General features: G+C 35.6%; 1 protein-coding gene across 8 annotated transcripts in view; it reads right to left on the reverse strand.

Annotated features, from left to right (window-relative positions):
* Window positions 1-21,750, reverse strand: part of LOC127837513 (uncharacterized) — an 81,269-nt gene that overhangs the window by 35,636 nt on the left and 23,883 nt on the right. For all 8 annotated transcript variants that reach the window (XM_052364681.1, XM_052364691.1, XM_052364715.1 and 5 more), the window contains 14 exons: window positions 20,804-21,008; window positions 15,613-15,893; window positions 13,002-13,691; window positions 12,594-12,721; window positions 12,085-12,240; window positions 11,409-11,617; window positions 9,492-9,561; window positions 6,519-7,196; window positions 5,398-5,537; window positions 4,694-4,780; window positions 4,094-4,218; window positions 3,539-3,632; window positions 1,394-1,495; window positions 874-1,008 (listed from right to left, as the gene is read on the reverse strand). In XM_052364681.1, coding sequence (XP_052220641.1) covers window positions 874-1,008; window positions 1,394-1,495; window positions 3,539-3,632; window positions 4,094-4,218; window positions 4,694-4,780; window positions 5,398-5,537; window positions 6,519-7,196; window positions 9,492-9,561; window positions 11,409-11,617; window positions 12,085-12,240; window positions 12,594-12,721; window positions 13,002-13,691; window positions 15,613-15,893; window positions 20,804-21,008 — 3,100 coding nt within the window. The remainder of the gene's footprint in view (window positions 1-873; window positions 1,009-1,393; window positions 1,496-3,538; window positions 3,633-4,093; window positions 4,219-4,693; window positions 4,781-5,397; window positions 5,538-6,518; window positions 7,197-9,491; window positions 9,562-11,408; window positions 11,618-12,084; window positions 12,241-12,593; window positions 12,722-13,001; window positions 13,692-15,612; window positions 15,894-20,803; window positions 21,009-21,750) is intronic.

Raw genomic sequence — 21,750 nt, forward strand, 5'->3', positions numbered from 1 at the left:
AACAAACAATACCAAACAAAAATTGAAAATGCAAAGAAGGAAATGTGATAATGTACAAGGCTTAATTGTGCGAACCTCTGAACACAATATACATGTAGAAGTGTCTGGATTCTCACCTTCAAACGGGCAGAGTAAGAACCCTGGGTAACATGGTAACATGGGTCACACATTTAACTTTGTACAATCAATTGTGTCGTGTTCTGAGAAAACTGGGCATAATTCATGTACATAAAGTGTTGTCCCAAATTAGCCTGTGCAGTCCACACAGGCTAATCAGGGACAACACTTTCAACTTAAACTAGATTTTTTGTAAAAAGGGACTTCCTTTAAATACCTTTAAAGCGAAAAGTGTTGTCCCTGATTAGCCTGTGCAGAATGCACAGGCTAATCTGGGACGACTATTTACACACATGCATTTTGCCCAATTTTCACAGAACAAGACACAATTCTAATGCTCATCAACAACTTATGTTAAATGTTTGTAATTTATATATTTCCAAACATTTTCCACCAACTGAGGTAATAAACACAAGCATATAGTGTGTGTACATGATGAATATGATCTGTTCAGTACTCTCTATGCCACTAATTCCATGACAAATACATATTTACTAAGATCAAATTTGCTTAAAGTAACTGTATTATTTGATCCATATCATGCATACACTGGGAGCAGATCTAAATACATAATATTTAATTAAGCTCAACCCACAATTTGATCTTTAACCACATATTAGTATATAGTTAATCATGCACATCCCACCTCATTAAAACACAAACATTAAATTCTTCTCCTTTCCCCTTCCAGTGTAATCTTAACAAATCCATTCCTCCATGCCCACTTGCACCAGACTTGAACCCTAGCCAACTTACATGCAGGTCAGCCTGCTCCTGGGTAAGCTGCCTCACATCCTCCTCTATCTCCTGCACTATCTGCTCCTCTTGACGGCGCCGAGAGAACTCCAGCATCTTCTTGGGTGGAGAATACTGCTCTGGGGACAGCAAGTGCTGTAATGTAGAAGTCGTACTTCTCTTACACTGATAATGACTTTCTGAACAAATTAAGAGTTAAATACAGCTCATACACCAAATAAGGCCTTAAATTATGCTTCTACACCAATAAAGGCCTTTAATTATGCTTCTACAACAATAAAGGTCTACAAATAAAGGCCTTAAATTATGCTTCTACACTTATAAAGGCTATTAATAATGCTAACCCAATAAAGGTATTTAATAATTATGTTGCACATATTAAGTTCTTAAATAATGCTCTTACACCAATAAAGATCTCGTGTAATTCTTACAACAATTAAAGCAGTAATAATGCTCCTACACCAACAATGATATTGGTTATTAACATCAGTGACATCAAGTTCCCATAGTACCCCCATACCTTCCTGTACTCTGTGGCCAGCATTAGGTTGTCGCCTCCGTACAGACTGCCCATGGTAACCATGTTACAGACAAGATTTACCAGCGGCTTGTACACCTCCAGCTACAAATTCAGGGAAATTACATCATCATTCAGAACAATGACTGTATAATAAGATCGTTTTACTTAAGTTATTCATTTCAATAATATTTAAAACAAGAATATCAGTGAAACTGATGGAAGCTCCCCGATGATGCACTTTGTCAATATATGTGTTAATAACCACCTAAAAAATCTAATATTAGCCTCTGTGACCTTGACCCCAATGACCTCAAATATCATCAAAAGGTAGAGGTCCATGCATGGTACCTACATGCCAAATATGAAAGAGATTGGTAAAGAATTGAATGTGCTATGAGAAACTGTAACAAAAGTGTGACGGAAAAATCTATTATTAGCCTCGCTGACCTTGACCTTCACCCCAAACCTCATCAAAAAGTAGAGGTTCATGCAAGGTATGTTCATGAAAAACATGAAACAAAAATCAGTAAAGTATTAAAGGTGCTATGAGAAACTGTAACAAAAGTGTGACGGAAAAATCTATTATTAGCCGCTGTGACCTTTACCTCGACCCCAGTGACTGCAAACCTCATCAAAAGATAGAGGTCAATGCAAGGTACCTACATGCCAAATATGAAAGCGATTGGTAAAGTATTGAAGGCGCTATGAGAAACTGTAGCAAAAGTGTGACAGAAGGAAGTCTATTATTAGCCTCTGTGACCTTGACCTTAACCCCAGTGACCTCAACCTCATCAAAAGGTAGAGGTCCATGCAAGGTACCTACATGCCAAATCTGAAAGCGATTGGTAAAGTATTGAAGGTGCTATGAGAAACGGTAGCAAAAGTGTGACGGAAGGAAGTAAGGAAGTAAGTAAGGAAGGACAAACTGGCAACTATGTGCAGAAATTTTATTTCGGGGAGCATAAAAACCTTTGACAAATCATTCATTTGAGTTATAAATAATCCAAATAAAAATCTGTACAGTTACTGTGAAAAGAAGTTAAATTCCTGGTAAGGAAATATATAATATGAAATTTATAATTATATAAATTACTTCCCTTGAAAATAATTGTCTCTAACAAATCTCTATTTTTAGTAGCAAATAATTAAAAGCCACTCTCTATTTTTAGTAGCAAATAATTAAAAGCCACTCTCTATTTTTAGTAGCAAATAATTAAAAGCCACTCTCTATTTTTTAGAAGCAAATAATTAAAAGCCACTACCGTGACTGTAGATTCACCCCTCAATGTGCAGCTCCATGAGATACACATGCATGCCAAATATCAAGTTGCTATGTTCAATATTGAATAATTATCTCCCTTTAAAGCTTATTACTTCCCTTTGATTTGTATTTTTGACCTTAGACCTTGAAGGATGACCTTGACCTTGACCTTTTACCACGATTTGTTTGTCACAAACACAATGCAGCCTCAAAAAACTTTGATTTATTTAAAACAAATATATAAGGTCAGATAATTATGTCCATTTAAAGCTTATCACTTCCCTTAGATTTGTTTTTTTGATCCCTAGACCTGAAAGGATGATGTTCACCTTGAAATTTTACCACTCAAAATGTGCAGCTCCATGAAATACACATCCATGCCAAATATCAAGCTGTTATCTTCAATATTTAATAAGTAATGGCCAATGTTAAAGTTTTTTTCGAACGGACAGACAGACTGACATACTGACAGTTCAACTGCTATATGCCACCCTACCGGGGGCATAAAAATTTCCCTAAATACACAAACACACTAAGGTTATATAATTGGTAGTAGTATCCAAAAAGATCATTATAAAAAATCTTCTTCTTAAAATCAGTTTATCCCTTAGGAACCATTTTAACAATTTTATTACATAAATATAATACTGGTTAAAATATGTCACAAAAGTTCAAATACATTTACTGATAAAAACAGAGAAAACTTAATATGAAATATGCTTGTCAGAATTTCTAACAGCTTTAGAAGCTTGCAAAGGTTAATTAATATGGACCTGGAAATAAGATGTCTCTTTGTTGATAAATCCTCAATTTAAGGTCCGAATCCCACAAAACGTGTAACACTGTACCCTATCCACCAAACAAAACCTCCCACTGCCACTTACCCGTTTCTCAACATCCTCCACTTTGTGTTTCATGTCCATGTACTTCCGGTGCTGGATCTCCTTCTCAGGGTCAATGGGACGACCTTCATTTTGCCTGCAAGATCATTAAGGATTCATTCAGTCTTACATTTCATCATTTAAGTGTTATTTCCATTCATCACGATTTAAAAATTTCAAAGCTACATTCATTACTGAGTATCCGTAAAGCCTCGATACATTGTCTGCAAATCAAACAATATGATCTACCGGTAGTCTTTCGGAAAATTGGGCTCAATTCATGATGTGAAAATAAACATTTAAATATACTAACCTGGAAGTTTGGTAAGAACATAGCAGGCATACTCAATTTCATAAAGAGCTGTCATCAGATATAGTGTTTTACAGAAACTGAAGAAAAAATGTTTGCCAAATGTTTGTTTTTTTACAGATTTAATACTCTGTTCTGTATTGTTGTTGGTGGGATGTCTATACGGTAAGATCCATTTATAAAGTAGTGCTTTCAGTGTGGAGGATGTTTCACTTTTTAAAGTGTGGTGCTAAGTGAGAAGCTCTTACAGTTTTCTATAGAAGAACTCCGCGGGCCGGTTTTGCTCGATGGTCTTGCGTATGCCGTCCCGCTGCTCGTGGAGGTCGGCTTTGTCTCGACGCAGCTGAATCAGCAGCAGCACCAGCTCATCATGCTAAAGGGGCAACATTGAATTATGGTACAATTAACCCATTTATGCTTAGGGTCTAGAAAAAAGGCCTTGGCAAACAGCGCAAACCCAGATGACACGCCGCATGATGCGGCGTCGCATCTGGGTCTGCGCTGTTTGCTTAAAGAAATTTCTGTAAGAAATATTCTAAATATAGAAATAAATATACTAGACATCCCTAATTTTGGAAATAAATTGATCCAATTTAGAAGGATGGGAGAGTCAACTAGGCATAAATGGGTTAATGTTACTCTACAAGATATCAACTCTTTATAATATTTGATCCAAACTTGTCATTTAAGATGCAATATATCTATATTAGTAAGTGCACTTCTTATGTTATCTGAAAATCTGCCATCTAAACATGTCATGTTCTTGACTAAAGCATTTTACACAATTATCTGTAGAGAACTTCATTACAAGTCTGCTGCAATAATGAACAATTACAGCGTGCACTCACTGTCTTGCCCAGCAGGTCTGTGGCAGAAATGCTCATACGTAGTCGAGGCCCATTCAAGGGGAACACACGCTTTGGAAGGTCAGTCTCCTGCATAACAATACATCTAATTCTTAGTCATATGAAGGACGGAAAAAATGGGATTGACACAACAATTAAAACTAATGAATTTGAATTTGAAAAGTGGACATAGTACTTCTGCGTGTTTTTTTTCACCATTTTTGGAATAAGGCATGGTCCCTTTAGATTGGTGAAACATTACATCATTTTGACTAAAATTTGGAAATTAATGAAGTTGATTTCATGCTTACAAATATTTTAAAATTTATAATAAAAGTGATGTAAACATGATATTTTCTAAGGTTCAACTTATAGAGCTGGTTTGGTGATAAATGACATATTTAGAATTATTTAAAAACAAAATCTTTTTTGGATACCTTCAACTGGGAATGTTTAGGTCCCATTTGGGAAAATATATACTTGAACGAAAAAACAACACTGTTCTTTAACTTGCAATTAATAAATTACAGTAATAAATTGTATTTTGCCCAGACAATTTTATTTTTGAGTCATGATTAAATATTTTGTGCAAGTTGAATTGATTAATCTTTTTTACAATGAAAATGCTATTGAATTCTACAGAGCTTAAACCATGGCATAAAGTTTCAAAGTTTGACATTAATCAAAGTATTGCACTGCTTTCTTACAATAACTTGTGAATCTGGCATGTCTGGTTCCTCCTTCACAGTGTGTATGGGCCCGGCACCCTGTCCCGACCTCATACCTTCACTGCGACCTTGAAAACCTTTTTGCTGACCTTGACCTTTGCGTTGATTAGGCGCAAACTCTGAAATATTCAATACAGTTAACTTATTTGCATAACAATCTTTTGACATACATTTCTTCTCAACACTTCTTCTCTCAAAGCTTTAATACTATACTTTATTTACCATTATGATATCACTGACACTAATTAAAAATAAATAACATTTTTTTTAATTATCTAAATTATCAGAGAAAGAACATCTATATTGCTTTGCAAAACATTACATGAAATATAAAATATTTTTTGTTGCTGTTCTGACCTATTCTATTTATGTTCAAGAAAGTCTCTCTTGTGTCCAATGTGAAAAACATATTAGAAACTATCAAATATCAGAAACACAATTGTTCAATCTGTTTGTGAATTCATTTTGTGTTTTATGTTATCCCTTATCTGTATTTTATATTTTCGTTCATGTAACACATTAGGGCATGCAAGCATGCTATATTGAAGCAACATTAAAGATCTAAATACTACATTTCACTACATTTATATAACATTCTATAGGACTAAAAATGTTTCTAATGAAGGGGATAGTGTAAGGAAAAAATATGACTATGAATTTAAGCTAGAAATCTTAAATGAAAAGCTAAATGCATCATAATGTACAAGTAATACCAAGGCAGATATTGGATACAAAGGTGCAGTTTTCTAACAGTGAGGAATCTAATATTTTTTTTTAAAAGAACTGTTAAAAGTTAATGTATTGATAAAGGAAAAATATTAACAGTAACGTCAAAATCTCACTTCCTAAATCTCTAACTACTACCATTAGTAAATTATCGGTATTTAAAACAGTTTAATGTTTAAATGTGGCAAAATATGAAAAATGTTAAACATAAACTTCTTGATTACACCAAGCATGTTAGATGGCTACAGAAAAAGAAATTCAAACAGGAACTGGTTGAACTGGGAACACATCTCTGAGTGCCGTTGATTGCAAGAGGGATATATGAGGCTAGAAAACGCAGAAATCTAGAAGTGTAGAGAGCAAAAAGATGATACCTTGTTTCCATGGCAACTCATTTTGAGACGGCTGGATGCTTGATTGACCTCTGTCATAGCGATCAGAGTTCTTCAAAGGCCTGCTGTACTCCGGGGCACCTAGGTCACTACTAGGGATCCTCTGTAGGGAACTGCTCCCTGACGAAGAGAGGGGCCGGAAAGCAGACTTCCTATCCATAGTGTCAGTGGTATCATGCCCGTTTACTTGGCTACTGTCTGAAGGCCTGCTGCTGGGGGCAAGGTCTATGTAACTGTTAATGACAGCGTTCCTGTCTGGGACCACAATGGACAGAGGCTGTTGCTCGTGGTACAAGGCAGGCATTGACTGAACATGCTCAGGCAAGCTTCTCAGACGGAAATCCTTCTCTCCTGTCACCCCTGTGAGAGGTTTAGATGGCATCGTGTTTGACCGTACATCAATATCAGACATGAATCGGGTCTTCTCTTTCTGAGGATAAGCACCTTTTGTGTTGTATTTCCCCAGTCCGTAGAATTCATTGATCTTGTCATTACGTTCATCTTCGTTTGTGAGAGTGGTATCACTGTCATTTAAGTTGCTTGATAGGGTAGAAGTGTTCACATTGTAGTTCTGGTCATATTGGTCAGATGGCTTCAGATAGGAGTTGTTGGGGTCGTATAGTTGATTTGGTTCTTGTGACCTATACATACTTGCTATGTCTACAACAAAAACACACAGCAAACAGTAACAAGTTGCCAGTCTGTAAAGTGACCTGCATCTTTAAATAAAATCTAGCTACAATCAGAACCAACACAGTCTAGCCTACCATACATATTATTTTTATCACTTCTAGGTTGACTTAAACTATTTCCAGCAAGTAAAAGATTAAAGAAGTAGAATAAGCAAAGCTAACATTTGATAATTTTAATGAACAAGAGCTGTCAGAGGACAGCGCGCTCGACTATTCGAGTGCTTGACAGTATAACAAAAGCCATCATGGGGAAATTGTTCATATTCAATAATATATAGACGATCTTTCAAAAAAAAAAAAATAATAATTGTTTTTGTTTTTTTTGGGGGGGGGGGGGTTGAAAGGGGGTATAATGTGGGTGTGGTCATTTATTAGACAATGTTTCAAAAATAAAAAAAGTAAAAAATAAAAAATAATTTTTTTTGGGGGGGGGTGAGAGGGGGGTATAATGTGGGGTGTGGTAATTTTTTTGAATGATGTTTAAAAAAAAAATTCTGGGTAGGGGCGTGGGGTATTGTTTCGGTGGAACCTATTGTGGTATTCAGGTAAGTGTTGTTTTGTCAAAGTAATAATAAAATGTGATCATAAATAAAGAAGTTATGGCAATTTAAGCAAAATGTTCAATTATCTAAGTGTAAAAGGGGCCATAATTATGTCAAAATGCTTGATACAGTGGTCTGCTCTTGTTGGTAAACAAGTATGCAACATATAAAAGCAATATGTCAAAGGATATAGGAAATATTTGGGGTAATACGCAAAGTTTTACATAGATTTATCAATAATATGCATATTCTAAGAATAAAAGGGGCAATAATTATAACAAAATGCTTGATAGAGTTGTCTGCTTTTGTTTATAGGTTGGGGTGATGTTGGTAAACAAGTATGCAAAATATGAAAGCAATATGTCAAGGGACATTGAAAATAGTTGGGGTAGTACGCAAACTTTAACATTTGCTGCATATTCTAAGTGGGAAAGGGGCCATAATTATGACAAAATGCTTGATAGAGTTTTCTTCTCTTGTTTATATGTTGGGGTCATGTTGGTAAACAAGTATGCAAAATATGAAAGCAATATATCAAGGGACATTGAAAATAGTTGGGGTAGTACGCAAACTTTAACATTTGCTGCATATTCTAAGTGGAAAAGGGGCCATAATTATGACAAAATGCTTGATAGAGTTGTCTGCTATTGTTTATAGGTTGGGGTCATGTTGGTAAACAAGAATGCAAAATATGAAAGGAATATGTCAAGGGACAAAGAAAATATTTGGGGTAGTACGAAAACTTTAACATTTGCACGCTAACGCAGACGCTAACACTAACGCTAACGGTAACACTAACGCAGACGGTCACGCCGACACCAGGGTGAGTAGGATAGCTCTACTATATATATTTCATATATAATAGTCGAGCTGAAAATGAAAAAAAGTTTGTAATTACTTTCTGTGTCTTTTTTATTTAAACACTTCACAGACTGCCAAAGACAGACTTACAAACCAAACATCCACAAGCAAGTGTTACCAGGACATGGACACCGTGTTAACGTTATAGATACTGCAAACCTAAGGAGTGCATTGCATCTGTAGACTAGTGTGCATTCACATTCAAAGGAACAAGGATTTAGTGACAAGCATTTATTGGATATATTTGAGTGTCACATTTATGCATTGTATTAATATACAAATTAAGGAACAATAACTTGAAGAGTAATTTGTAGTTAAAACAATGCTTGAATGAATTTATTGCTGTCAGGGTGGGAAATGTTAAAGCCAATTTTAGCATGTGCAGAGAAAATATATTATTACTAGAAACTTATAATTGATACACCCATAAATATTTATCAGTATTAATGATAAAACATATTGGCTGAACATTTTTTTGAGGATGTATTTGTCGTATTTTTCTCTGTTTTATTTTTGGTTACAAATTCTGCAACATATATCTCACAAACACAAAACAGCATGTACTTGGTTGAAGAACAGCCCATGCATTTTTAGAGACATACCTACTAACACAAGGTGAGTATCACGGGGGATCTTTATACAGATAACTGGCATGAAATTATATGTATTCATTTTTATAATCCTCAAGGTGGTCATTAGTGGTAAGTAATTTAACAATGGCAAGATGTGTTTGTTTCAGCAACATTTTCCTTCCATAAAAAATGCAGATTTGTTTACAAATAAACCATTTCAATTAGTTTTGAACTCATGATTATGAACCGCAACCTTCTACAAAAACAATGCCCTTCTGTCCAACTAACCTGGTTGCTGGGGTAACAAAGGTTTCTGTGACCTTTGTGACCTCTGAGACGTCTGTGACCTTGGGCTGTCCTGAAAGGTGACATAAACATATATTATATTTCTTGCACAATTCGTAAGGTATAGATTATGTTAAGGCCAAATAACACAGTGAAGTGCAGTTTTTATAAAGATAACAAAAATTATGTAAGCTTTGAAGTGACATGGCTTATAATAGATTCATAAAAAAATACATTAGCATTATTTATTAAAAGCATACTAAAACAAGGGATGTGTTCGTCAGAAACACAATGCCCCCTATTGCGCCGCTTTGAAATAAAAATAATTTATTTTTTGACCTTTGACCTTGAAGGATAACCTTGACCTTGAACTTCCACCACTCAAAATGTGCAGCTTCATGAGAACGCTGCTTTAAAATAAAATTAATGTTTATTTTATTTTTTTTACCTTTGACCTTGAAGGATGACCTTGACTTTGAACTACCACCATTAAAAATGTGCAGCTTCATGAGATACACATGCATGCAAAATATCAAGTTGCTTTCTTCAATATTGCAAAAGTTATGACCAACGTTAAAGTTTTTTTCGGACGGACGGACAGACTGACATACTGACGGACAGTTCAACTGTAGGGCTGCAACGGGTACCCGAAATATCCAATGATATCGGATCCAACTTCAGATTCGCGGGTACGGATCCACCCCTTAAAATTTCGGTTCCGCATATTTATTTTCATAGTTGTATGTAACCTAGCGCTGTTTTCATAAGTATTGTTATTTTAATACAGACTGGTTCTGTTTAAAAGATAAATCATACGTGTAATAGTGGATATTTATTGACAAGTGACAGTCAAATAGCAGATCATTCGAGATCCTTTATTGTCATTACACATTTCGTAATGAGTCCCGAGAGCAAAACTAATTCGAAATCATGGAGGATCTACACATTACAAATGCAATTTATAATGGCAATAAGTAAGTTTTCAATCCTTATTGTCTTTCTGAGTTGTATTAAAAACAACGGTAGTGGATCCAGTGCGGCTAGAAGTTGATTCAGGTAAATTTTGCATAATTTCGCGACCTGTCAAATTGTAATCCTGCAAAATGTATTGTCTTGAAAGTCATATACTAAGTTTAAATGCAATCTTGTAATGCAAGGAACCTCAGTGCCCAGTGAGAGAATCTTCTCCACAGCAGGGGACTCTGTCAGTGCTCATAGGGCTTGCCTGGACCCGGGCAATGTTGATATGTTAATTTTTGTGAAAACAAACATCAAACTTATGAACAGTGAAAAGTGTATTTTAACAAGCAAACTATTAAGTGAATAAGCGTTAAGGTTTCGTTTTATTTGGACATCGCTACAATGTTAAACGAGAAATGTGTTATGTTTTTTGTTAATAAATGTTTAATGTTTTTTTGTCAAATTATACTTCTAAAACAATAATTACTTTAATTTAGACAGAAAATTCTAATTTTCTCTTATCTGAGGGATCCGAAAAACTGCAAGAAACCATATTTGGATTCGGATTCGGATCCGAACAAATTTTTTGGATTCGTTGCAGCCCTATTCAACTGCTGTATGCCACCCTACCGGGGGCATAAAAACTACAAAAACAATAAGGAAAGAAAATCCTTTTTTAGAACTTAAAATATATCACTAATGTCATTGTTCATAAATGCATATTCTTATTATTGTAATCTAATAAGCAACACAGTATAAATCGTATTTAAAGATCAACAGTAAAATAGCTTAATATAGTACTTGACAAAGAAAATGCATGACTTGTAAAACAAAAAATCATGATTATTGTTAAATAATACACCAAAGAGCTAAATTTCTTGAAACTCACAAAACCTAATGAAATAATAAATAAAACAGCAGTGAATAACTCGTCAGACAGCTTAGAAAACCAAATCATACCCCTGGCTGTGGAAATTTTGGCAGTGCCTCCCTGTCGGGTGTGGGATAGTTGAAGAATGAAGGCTGCTTCATGCGCAGTTCAAGGTTCCGTTCAGCCATGATCATCTCACGCTGGGTGTTGGGGGAGTGGGTCTTGGCAATGTCCTCGACCAGCCTTGGGCGCATCTCTGCTGGCAGAGGAGGGCGAGACGGCAGATCTGGGGGCAGGTCTTAAAGAAAAACTGGATGCTGTATTGGACTTTTAAATAGGAAAAACATGGTCACCATGTCTCCAAGACTAATCTGAATAGTTTGAAGTGGAGTGGCTTGTTCACAGTAAATAGCCTTCTCAGAAAGTAAAATATTAAAATAACAGACAACAGATTTGTAGTTAATCAATAAAAAATATTTTAATGATTTGTTTGGATTCGTCATCTCCAGAAAAATTGAGACGGCTTTTTAATTTTTTCACTTTACGCCCAAGACATTTTTTGTTAATTTTTCAATACAAGTGGTATAAGAGATTTTAATATAAAAGGAATCTTTCTCTCAAGTAACCAAAATGATTTTCAACTCGTCATGTAAAATATCTATCCAAACAAATTTGAGTTCAGCTAGCAAAAAGCTCAAAGCATTATAACTGAAATATTATTCCATCATAATGACTTAAAATAGACCATTGTCTCGCAAGCCCTACCTCTAACTTGTGACTGGTCATACACGTTGACATAGGTGTGTGGCACGTCCACATAGAGGTCTGGGCGCTGCAGCTGGCTAGGGGACAGTTGGTTAGGGACTGCCTGTCGGGGCTCAATCCTCTCTCCAGTGCCAGGGTCCTCCGACAGTTGCTGGTCTGGAAAGGGATACCACACTATTATCAACATACGTATATCCTTCACTTGATTCATATTCACATCAGTTTAGAATATACAAAAGATATTCATGAGGTCAGACATCCTCTTCTCTTCCACAACAATTTTTTTTCAAATAGATTTAATTTCTATGTGCTTTGCTCAGTATACAAAACACTCAATGAAAAATTCAACAATGGCCACATCTCTACAAAGAGCTTATTACATAATAAGCAAATGTGCTCGAAATGTAATAGCTTCATCCAAACACATAAGAAACATTATGTGTGCAAAATGCTTTCAGGAACAGCCTTGTAAGTTTCTTATAGAGTATTATAGCATGACTATCTCTTACATTTTTTATCCCGTATGCGTGAGAGGCTAGCATAGTCGCCGCCCCCCGACCGGGACCTTTCATGAACAGGCTCCAAGGGAGGTTCCTGAGGCAGGGGCCGGTTACTGTTTTTGTACGGGTCCATTTTCCTGAAATATACACTTATAACTTACAAAAGATTTTCCCATATCACATTCCAAAAAACTTTATAATGGTAATGATAAATGAATATACTGAATTGAGCTAAAAAAATCAGTAAATTTCAAATGATGTATGAACATTAATGAAATTGAAGTTCTTAAAAATCTTTAAAATATGGATGTTGAAACAAATATGATAACAAAACATAATATACACACAAACGAAAAATATATATGCATATGTAATTACTGGTACATTTAAAATTGAAATATTGTGAACATGAAGTACCTAACATCGTTTCTGTGCGGTGTCATCATCATATAGGGATTCTTTTCTTCCCTCTGTGCTGGCTGACGCACAGTATTCTGACCTCTGTTCGACTGTGGTTGCCGAGGTGAGGAATGACTGTATGGGATATCCTGACCTTCAGCAACCCGTGGCCTTGGATCTCTAGGCAAGGAGTTGTAACCCTGACTCTGCTGTGATCCCATACTCCTCATGCTGGTGTCCAACTGATTAGACCTTGGATTCCTTGGCAGAGTATTAGAAAAATGTTGATTTGATCTTTGACTCGACATTGACTTTTGATCTTCAGGCATAATTTGACCTTGACTTTGATTTGACCGCTGTGATCCCCTCGTTTTGTCCATTCTGTCTGATGGATACCTAGGGTCGAACTGCTGATTTGGCGACATGGGGTTCTGGGGTTGTCTTGAGTATGTGCCAAATTCCGCTGCTGATCGAGTATCGTGACCTTGACCCCTGTAAGGATCACTGAAATTTTGAACGTTTTCCCTCGCCTGCAAAGGTTGGCGGTCATTGAAGCTCCTGTTATGCTCTGATCCCGGTGACCTGGGGTCTGGTCTGCTCCCTGAGAAGGGGTACTGTTGCATATCTGGGGGTGATATGCCCGCTGTGTCTACATTATCGTCCCAACTCATGATAGGAGACTTAGGAATTAACTTTGGCAGCCCAGACCTGGAATATACACCATATTTAAATACAAGAGAAAATACACTGTTAAAAACAAGAGCTGTCACCATAGGATGACTTAGACCCCCTATAAACGCTTGATAGAAGTTATGAGCTTTTTTCGAAACCTAAACGCAGATTTCGAAACCCAAACGCAGACCCTTAGTTTAAGGTCAAGGTCACAGGGGTCAAAATTTGTGTGCATATGGAAAGTCCTTGTCCATATACACATGCATGCCAAATATGAAATTGCAATCTGAAGCGACATAGAAGTTATGAGCATTTTCGAAACATAAACGCAAAGTGTGACGGACAGACAGACGGACGGACAGTCCGATCACTATATGCCCTCCTTCGGGGGCATTAAAATAAAACATTATAAATGATTTAATCATGTGTTTCTTATGATTTTTTATGATTTATTTTGCATGTACACGCACATCATAAAAAAAACAAAAAGGTATTTAAAGAATGTGTGGACTTCAAACTTGAAAAATAACAAATGCTTTGCATTGACTGTTTGAAGATGGTGAGCCCAGTTTTAATGTTTGTGCATTTTTTGTGTACTTGTGGGCCTAGTCTTAATACATTTGTTTTGTGCCTCACTGTTTGGCTATTGGTTCCTGTCTTTGTGTCTCACTGTTTGCCTATTGGTTCCTGGCCATACATACAGGATTACATGGTATAGGAAGGTTTCTTTCCTGCTGATGCAGCTGAAGTTTCACTTTGTGTCTTTATTGTATATATGTATAAGCATAGATAATACAACATGTAAAATGTTTGGTGTTGTTCTCACAAATTCTTTTACTCATCTATGCCTAGCATCAAGAAAAAAAGGCCTTGGCAAACAGCCTTGACCCAGATGAGACGCCACATGATGCGGTGTCTCATCTGGGTCTGCGCTGTTTGCTTTAAGAAATTTCTGTAAGAAATATTTTTAATATAGAATAAATAGACAAGGGACAAAATTGTCACAAAACCAGGTTTTCATTGTGAAAAAAAATCTGATTAAGGGAGACAACTCAAACTAAACTTTTGAAATGAACAAACAAAATTAACCCCCTTTGTAAGTTTGTTTCAAAATAAATCTATTTTAAGTTGTGGTGACCTTGACATTGGAGATATTAACGTGATTCTTTCGTGCGACACACCGTCCCATGATGGTGAACAAATGTGCCAAATAATTGTAAAATCTCACAATGAATGACATAGTTATGGCCCAGACAAGCTCATTTATTGCCAATTTTGACCTTTGAACTCAAAGTGTGACCTTGACCTTGGAGATATCGACGTAATTATTTCGCGCGACACACCATCCAATGATGGTGAACAAATGTGCCAAATGATTTTAAAATATGACAATGAACGACATAGTTATGGCCCGGACAAATTTGTTCCGCCTGCCCGCCATCCAGCCAGCCAGCCCGCCCGCATTCGCCAATCTAATAACCAGTTTTTTCCTTCGGAAAACCTGGTTAATAAATATACTTGACATCCCTAATTTTGGAAATAAATTAATCCAATTTAGAAGCATGGGAGTGTCAACTAGGCATAAATGGGTTAAGTAGTTAGATTGCCAGGCGTTTCAGTGGCCCAAAAAAAATTGTCGCCACTTTTTCGCGGCATGAAAACTGTCTCTTTAATAAGCTTTATTTGTATGTAAATAAAAAAAATCAACTTGATAAACAACACAGAATATAATATATTAATGTTGTTAACATCAATGTATTAAACAGTTTGCTGCATAAATGTTTCAAAATGTATTATTTAACCAAGAATCACACCAATGTACATCATTTGAAAGAAAATGAAATATTAAACACCAGAAAAATAGCATCTCACTTCAAATTGTTTAACAGTAAGTTATATTTTGTCATTTGGACATGGCCTTCTCAACTGAAAACCAAACAAACAAACCAATCCCTACCCGGGTGCACGCTGCACAAGGGCTGCCATACGCAGTGCCTCCACCCACTTATCCATCTCTGGCTGATTCTCTGCAGCAAAATAGAACGTCTTCATGTTCTCATGCTCGGCCTTGAAGGCAAACTTCTTGTTCGCGTCGTGGGGCTTGCACGGGCTGATGCTGTAGCTGGGCAAGAGGATAGACCCAATGCAGTTGCCCTCCATTTCATCCTTGTAGAAAAACAGGCCGAAATCAGCCAGCACACACCATTTCTTCTTCCAGAGTTTCAGACCTCCGCTGTCCTGAAAGGTGTAAGACTACTTTTTACACAAAATCTCAAAGAAACATTCTTCAATGTTTTAACATGACAGGTACAAGAGTTTAAGAAATTGTGGCATGCCAATCATTAAACATATATTGATGTAATATAACAGGTTATTATACATAAACATAAAAGAACATCAGAATGATTTTTAAACATTATTCAAAATGTGTATGTGTATACTAAAATATAAATAAACATAACAATTTTCTGCTGCTTATATTGATAAAAAAATGTCAGCAAAATCCCCAGTCTTTGCACCATGCTCTGTCTCAAGGAGTTATTTAAAGGGATCTTTTCACGGTATGGTAAAATGACAAAATTGAAAAAAGTTGTTTCACATTCGCAAATTTGCGGTTTAGTTATGATATTTGTGAGGAAACAGTATTACTGAACATTTTCCATGGTCTAATATAGCCATTATATGCATCTTTTGACGATTTAAAAACCTAAAAATTTTAAAGCGTTGCAACGCGAAACGATTGAATAATTTGGAGAGTTCTGTTGTTGTCGTTTACATTTGCGAAACTACGAAGATTGCTTTCATTACGTATAAAATACGCATAGGATGTATGTTTGGCAGGATAGCTCAGTTGGCTAATGCGTTTTTACTTCAGGATTCCGGGAGTCACTGGTTCGAGCCCTGATGCGGGCTACTTTTTTTCCCTTTTTTAACTGTTATTTTTTATTTTTTACTGGAGCTTTTAAAATTTAATATATACATTTATTAATATAAAGCATTTAATGACAAACTTCAAAACATGCCAAAATCTGTGAAAAGGCCCCTTTAAGTTACAGGAAAGAGCTGAATGCTGGCATACCGTATGGGGTCACAATCAGCAACACTGACATAATGTAAAAGCTGTCACATGTATAAAATCAGAAAAATGAACATTGAAATCCTTCAAAAGCCATCTGAAAATTGATGACCCAACCAATCTTGACAGCTTTTGTTGTGTACGTCTTGTTTCCCTTGCAATAGATACAGGACAGCGAAAAAAACAAATACATGTAGCTGGGTCAGGTTACACTCACTCAGACCATGTTCAGTCATTGTTGTTCCATGTATGCAAGTGTAGACATTAAAAAACTGAAGAAACACTAGTTAACTTTGCAAGACTGGTTTACTAAATAAACCTAATATCAGTTTGCCAACTGATTTCAATTAACAATTCTATCTCATAAGCACAATATTTGACTGAAGATAGAGATTTATAACAATTGCAACATAAGAGGATAATTAAGTAAAGAAACAATCTAATTGAATCTGACACAAACACAAAGAAGATGCAGGCAGCAAATAAGAGCTTTAAATGCAATATATATTAATGAGCCATGGTCAGGGAATACTGGACTTAATTCATGTGCATAAAGTATTGTCCCAGATAAGCCTGTGGAATCTGCACAGGCTAATGCGTGAGGATACTTTCCTTTTTTTATGGAATTAATTTTTTTACGAAGTCTATTCGTAACAAAAATCCAGTTTTGGCAAAACATAGGTCATGCCTGCTATAATAGCCTGTGTGGACAGCACCAGAAATCAGGGACAAAACTTGATGAACTTTTCCCAAACAAGGTTCATAATCTTAGACCCGAACTACATAGTGGATAAACTTTACCACCTTGTGACTGGGAGGTCCAGGGTAACATCTGCAAGCGCTCTCACAATCTATCTCACGGAAACTTAGAACTGGTTCTACCCAGTAAATGGTCATGAGTCTATGCTTTTGAAGCTATTAACAAATGTTTAAATTGAATACATAAAATCTACCATGATTCCATTATTGGTACTTTGAATTTCACTTCAATAGGTTCATTTTTATAGAATCACTAGTAAATATTTGATGACGGACTAGCAAAAAGCATCCCACAGTACAACAATTTCAAAACAATCTGTTGACAACTTTGCAACATGATAAATGACAGTCAAACACAACGAATTGCATTTAGTAAACAACATAATGTATGCGTTTATTTACGCCCTTCATATAATGCAAGCAGTTTTCATAAATTATGTCAGTCATAACATACTCAAGTTCATGAAACCACCACTCTGTCTTGCACAACTCCATACTTGACACAAAGTATACTCAGCCACTGATTTACTTGTATTTTAACACACACAATCATTTTTTTTACTTGATTGACTTTCTTTTATTTGATTTAAAAAGATTTACCTTATAATGAACTAACAAATATGAAACATGAACTTAAACTCATATCATATCTCATACATTACATAATCCTTTCAGCACATAAATCTCACTGCATTTTTAATAAATATAATTGTCATCAGTTTTTGAACTTGTGAAAACAGAAATTAATATTTTGATCTCAATATGACAGCCTGACTCAGCAACTTGGTCACATGAAAGGCAAATATAACCATTCAGCAGGATGGCATTTTATTCACTTGGCATTCAAACAGCAATATAGTATGAGAGCACACACACAATTCCAGGTAGTCAACATCATGAGAGACAATAACAACAAAAACAAGAGTTTGCAATCTTATTATGGACAGATACAATTGAGCTTTCCTGACTGGCTTAAAGTATACAAGCTTTCTATTCTTTGATTATACATTTGTTTATTGAATATATAAAAATAATTGTATTTTATAATAATACCAAAATAAACGCAAAATTAGATATATTGATCGAGTTCAAGTCTTCCTATTTCTCATAAATCTTGTTATTGCCAAACTATTACAATCATTATCTATTTTAAATGATCCAAATTGATATTGCCTTTTAATAAAGTAAACACCGCATTTAAAACATATTTAAAGGACTAATTTCATATTCAAAGAGTTAAAGTGCCTCTTAGAATGTACTCTCACTTACATTAACATCAAGATTTCCACTTTCATAGATGTGTAAGTAATGATAATGTTTATGAATATAGAAAGTTATTCAGTTAATATCATAGTATGTGTACTTAATAATGAACAAGTAAAGCATTCAGCAGCCATTCATGTATGAGAAGAATTTAGAGATGAAATCAAATTTTAAGGGCCCAACAAACAATTAAAAAAAAGAAAGATGTTATTTCAAAGTGACATGGCTGATCTTTATTCAGGCTAATTTAGAAAAGCATAGAATTGTTTAACAACTTAGAAGAAAAGTGAAAAGGGCTATGTACAAACAGCATAAAACCAGAACAGCCTGCGAGTAACTCGCAGTCTGTTCAGGTTTTATGCTGTTTGCTGCTCATCAGTATCTTAAGTTTGGAAATGAAACCTTAAAACTTGAATCTAGTAACAAAAGTCTTAAATCGAATATAACTTTGTAATGCACCACACATGCATGAAAATACATATCTAAGTGGTAACGGGTTAAGACAGTGCAAATTGATCTATAGCTTATATTACTAGGACATTGTGTTTTTAAATTTAAGTATTTGTTAAAACGTTCATTTTACAGTTAAACAAGAGCTTGTCACAGTAGTGCCAAATCCCCGCCGAAATGTGTTTGCTTGTATGACAACATTTGTTTTAGAGAGTAGAATAATACTTGTAAAACAAATAAAGGGAGATAATTTTAAAAAATATGGCTGAAAGAGTTATGGTTCATGTTCACTGCAATTCTCCTAGTTGCCATCTGTTTATATTTCTAGTTTCAAGTAAATCCCTTCAGTAGATTTAGAGTTATGCTCCGGACAAAAATTTACTTTGTTATTAAAAAAAGGGAGATAATTCAAAAACTAAGGTAGATAGAGTTATGGTTCTTAGTCACTGCACTTCTCCTACTTGTCATCTGTATATATTTTAAGTATCAAGTAAATCCCTTTAGTAGATTTTGAGTTATGCTCCGGACAAAAATTTATTTTGAAATTATATAAAAGGGGAGATAATTCAAAAACTAAGGAATATAAGAGTTAGGGTTCTTAACACTGCACTTCTCCTACTTGCCATTTGTTTATATTTTAAGTTTCAAATAAATCCCTTCCGTAGATTTAGAGAAATGCTCTGGACAAAAATTTACTTTAAAATTATATAAAAGGGGAGATAATTCAATAACTAAGTTAGATAGAGTTATGGTTCTTGGTCACTGCACTTCTCCTAGTTGCCATCTGTTTAAATTCTAAGTTTAAAGTAAATCCATTGAATAGATTTGGAGTTATGCTCCGGACAAAGTTTCGGACAGACGGACGGGACCAATTACTATATCCCCTCAGAAAAAAATTTGGCGGGGATAAAAAAAATAGAACAACACAAAAACAATAGGTTTATCATTTAAACAACAAATAATTCTAAACACATTTCATGTACCATTTAATCATTTCAAGGGTTGATACTACTGGATAGCTTGTCAATTTACTTACCTGATACTTGCGAGTTATGTGAAGAACATGCTTGAAATGTGTTGTATCAGTATTGTTTGTGCACTTGTTGCAAATGACAAACACTGCAGTAAGTTAATAGGATGTTTTTTTTCAATGTATACTTAACCAAATGTCACTTAACTCCACAATGAAAACTTGCGATTTGACAATAACAGTACTTTGCTATAGAATGTGTTTAATGTTGGTGAGCTATGTTTCATAAAATTATATCAAGCAGTTTCAACTTTTTCTAAACACAAACCCCGAATATGCATAATACGGCACACAATCAATTGAATCTACTAATACATGTACTTAAGAGCTTTGTAATCAAAAGACACTACACAGCAATTTTCACCTATTTTCAGGAGTGAACTTATTTTAGAGAAAAATATTCATAGTTTCGGGGAAAAGATATCACTTAGAAATGAGAAATCCTGAGCTAAAATTAGTAAAAAGGCCAACAAATTTCATGATAAGAAAATATGTCTCTCATAACATGACTCTTAGTATCAACAAAACTACAACAAAAAAGCTGCATGCCATGTCACCATGGATACATACCTGTTTGTGGAGCCATCCACGCAGTATGACTTTGGAGTTCTCCTCTCGTGAAGCAGTCGGGGCCTTGATGGGCTTGGTCTTGCCGCTTCCCTTGCGCCCGGGCGTACTGAGGGACTGCGGGCTCAGGGGCGCTTCTCTAGCAGGGCCGTCCATCACTGAGTGACCAGTCACTGGGTGTTCAAATGTGGTGCAGTGACGATTGTGGCTGGAAATGAAACAGATAATGATAGGATTGGCCAATGACCAGTCACTGGATGCTAAAACGTGGTGCAGTGACGATTGTGGCTGGAAGTGACATAGATAATGATAGGATTGGCCAATGACCAGTCACTGGGTGCTCAAATGGGTGCAGTGACGATTGTGGCTGGAAGTGACATAGATAATGATAGGATTGGCCAATGACCAGTCACTGGGTGCTCAAACGTGGTGCAGTGACGATTGTGGCTGGAAGTGACATAGAAAATGATAGGATTGGCCAATGACCAGTCACTGGATGCTCAAACGTGGTGCAGTGACGATTGTGGCTGGAAGTGACATAGATAATGATAGGAATGGCCAATGACCAGTCACTGGGTGCTCAAACGTGGTGCATTGACGATTGTGGCTGGAATTCACACAGATAATTCAGGATTGGCCTGTAGAAACTTGTAAATTAAGGTTTACATAATTTGTAATCTTATGTCTAGTGGTTTACAAAAACTATTGAATTATCACAGGGCTTTCACTACGATTAAAATTTCTCAAGATGCATGACTTTTGAGCTAAAATTTCAATAGCTTTTTTTTCATTTCAACCCTTATTACATATTTCCCTATTATTACATAAAAAACATATCAGCTGAAAATTTTTCTATTTACTAACATGGTGAACAGACACTTTAAAGGATACTGGTGAAAACTATATGTAAAGTTTTATAATCATTATTTTGTTGTAAAAAAAAAACACCT

Source organism: Dreissena polymorpha, chromosome 1 (assembly GCF_020536995.1).
Source record: "Dreissena polymorpha isolate Duluth1 chromosome 1, UMN_Dpol_1.0, whole genome shotgun sequence".
In the NCBI taxonomy this organism is placed as follows: Eukaryota; Metazoa; Mollusca; class Bivalvia; order Myida; family Dreissenidae; genus Dreissena; species Dreissena polymorpha.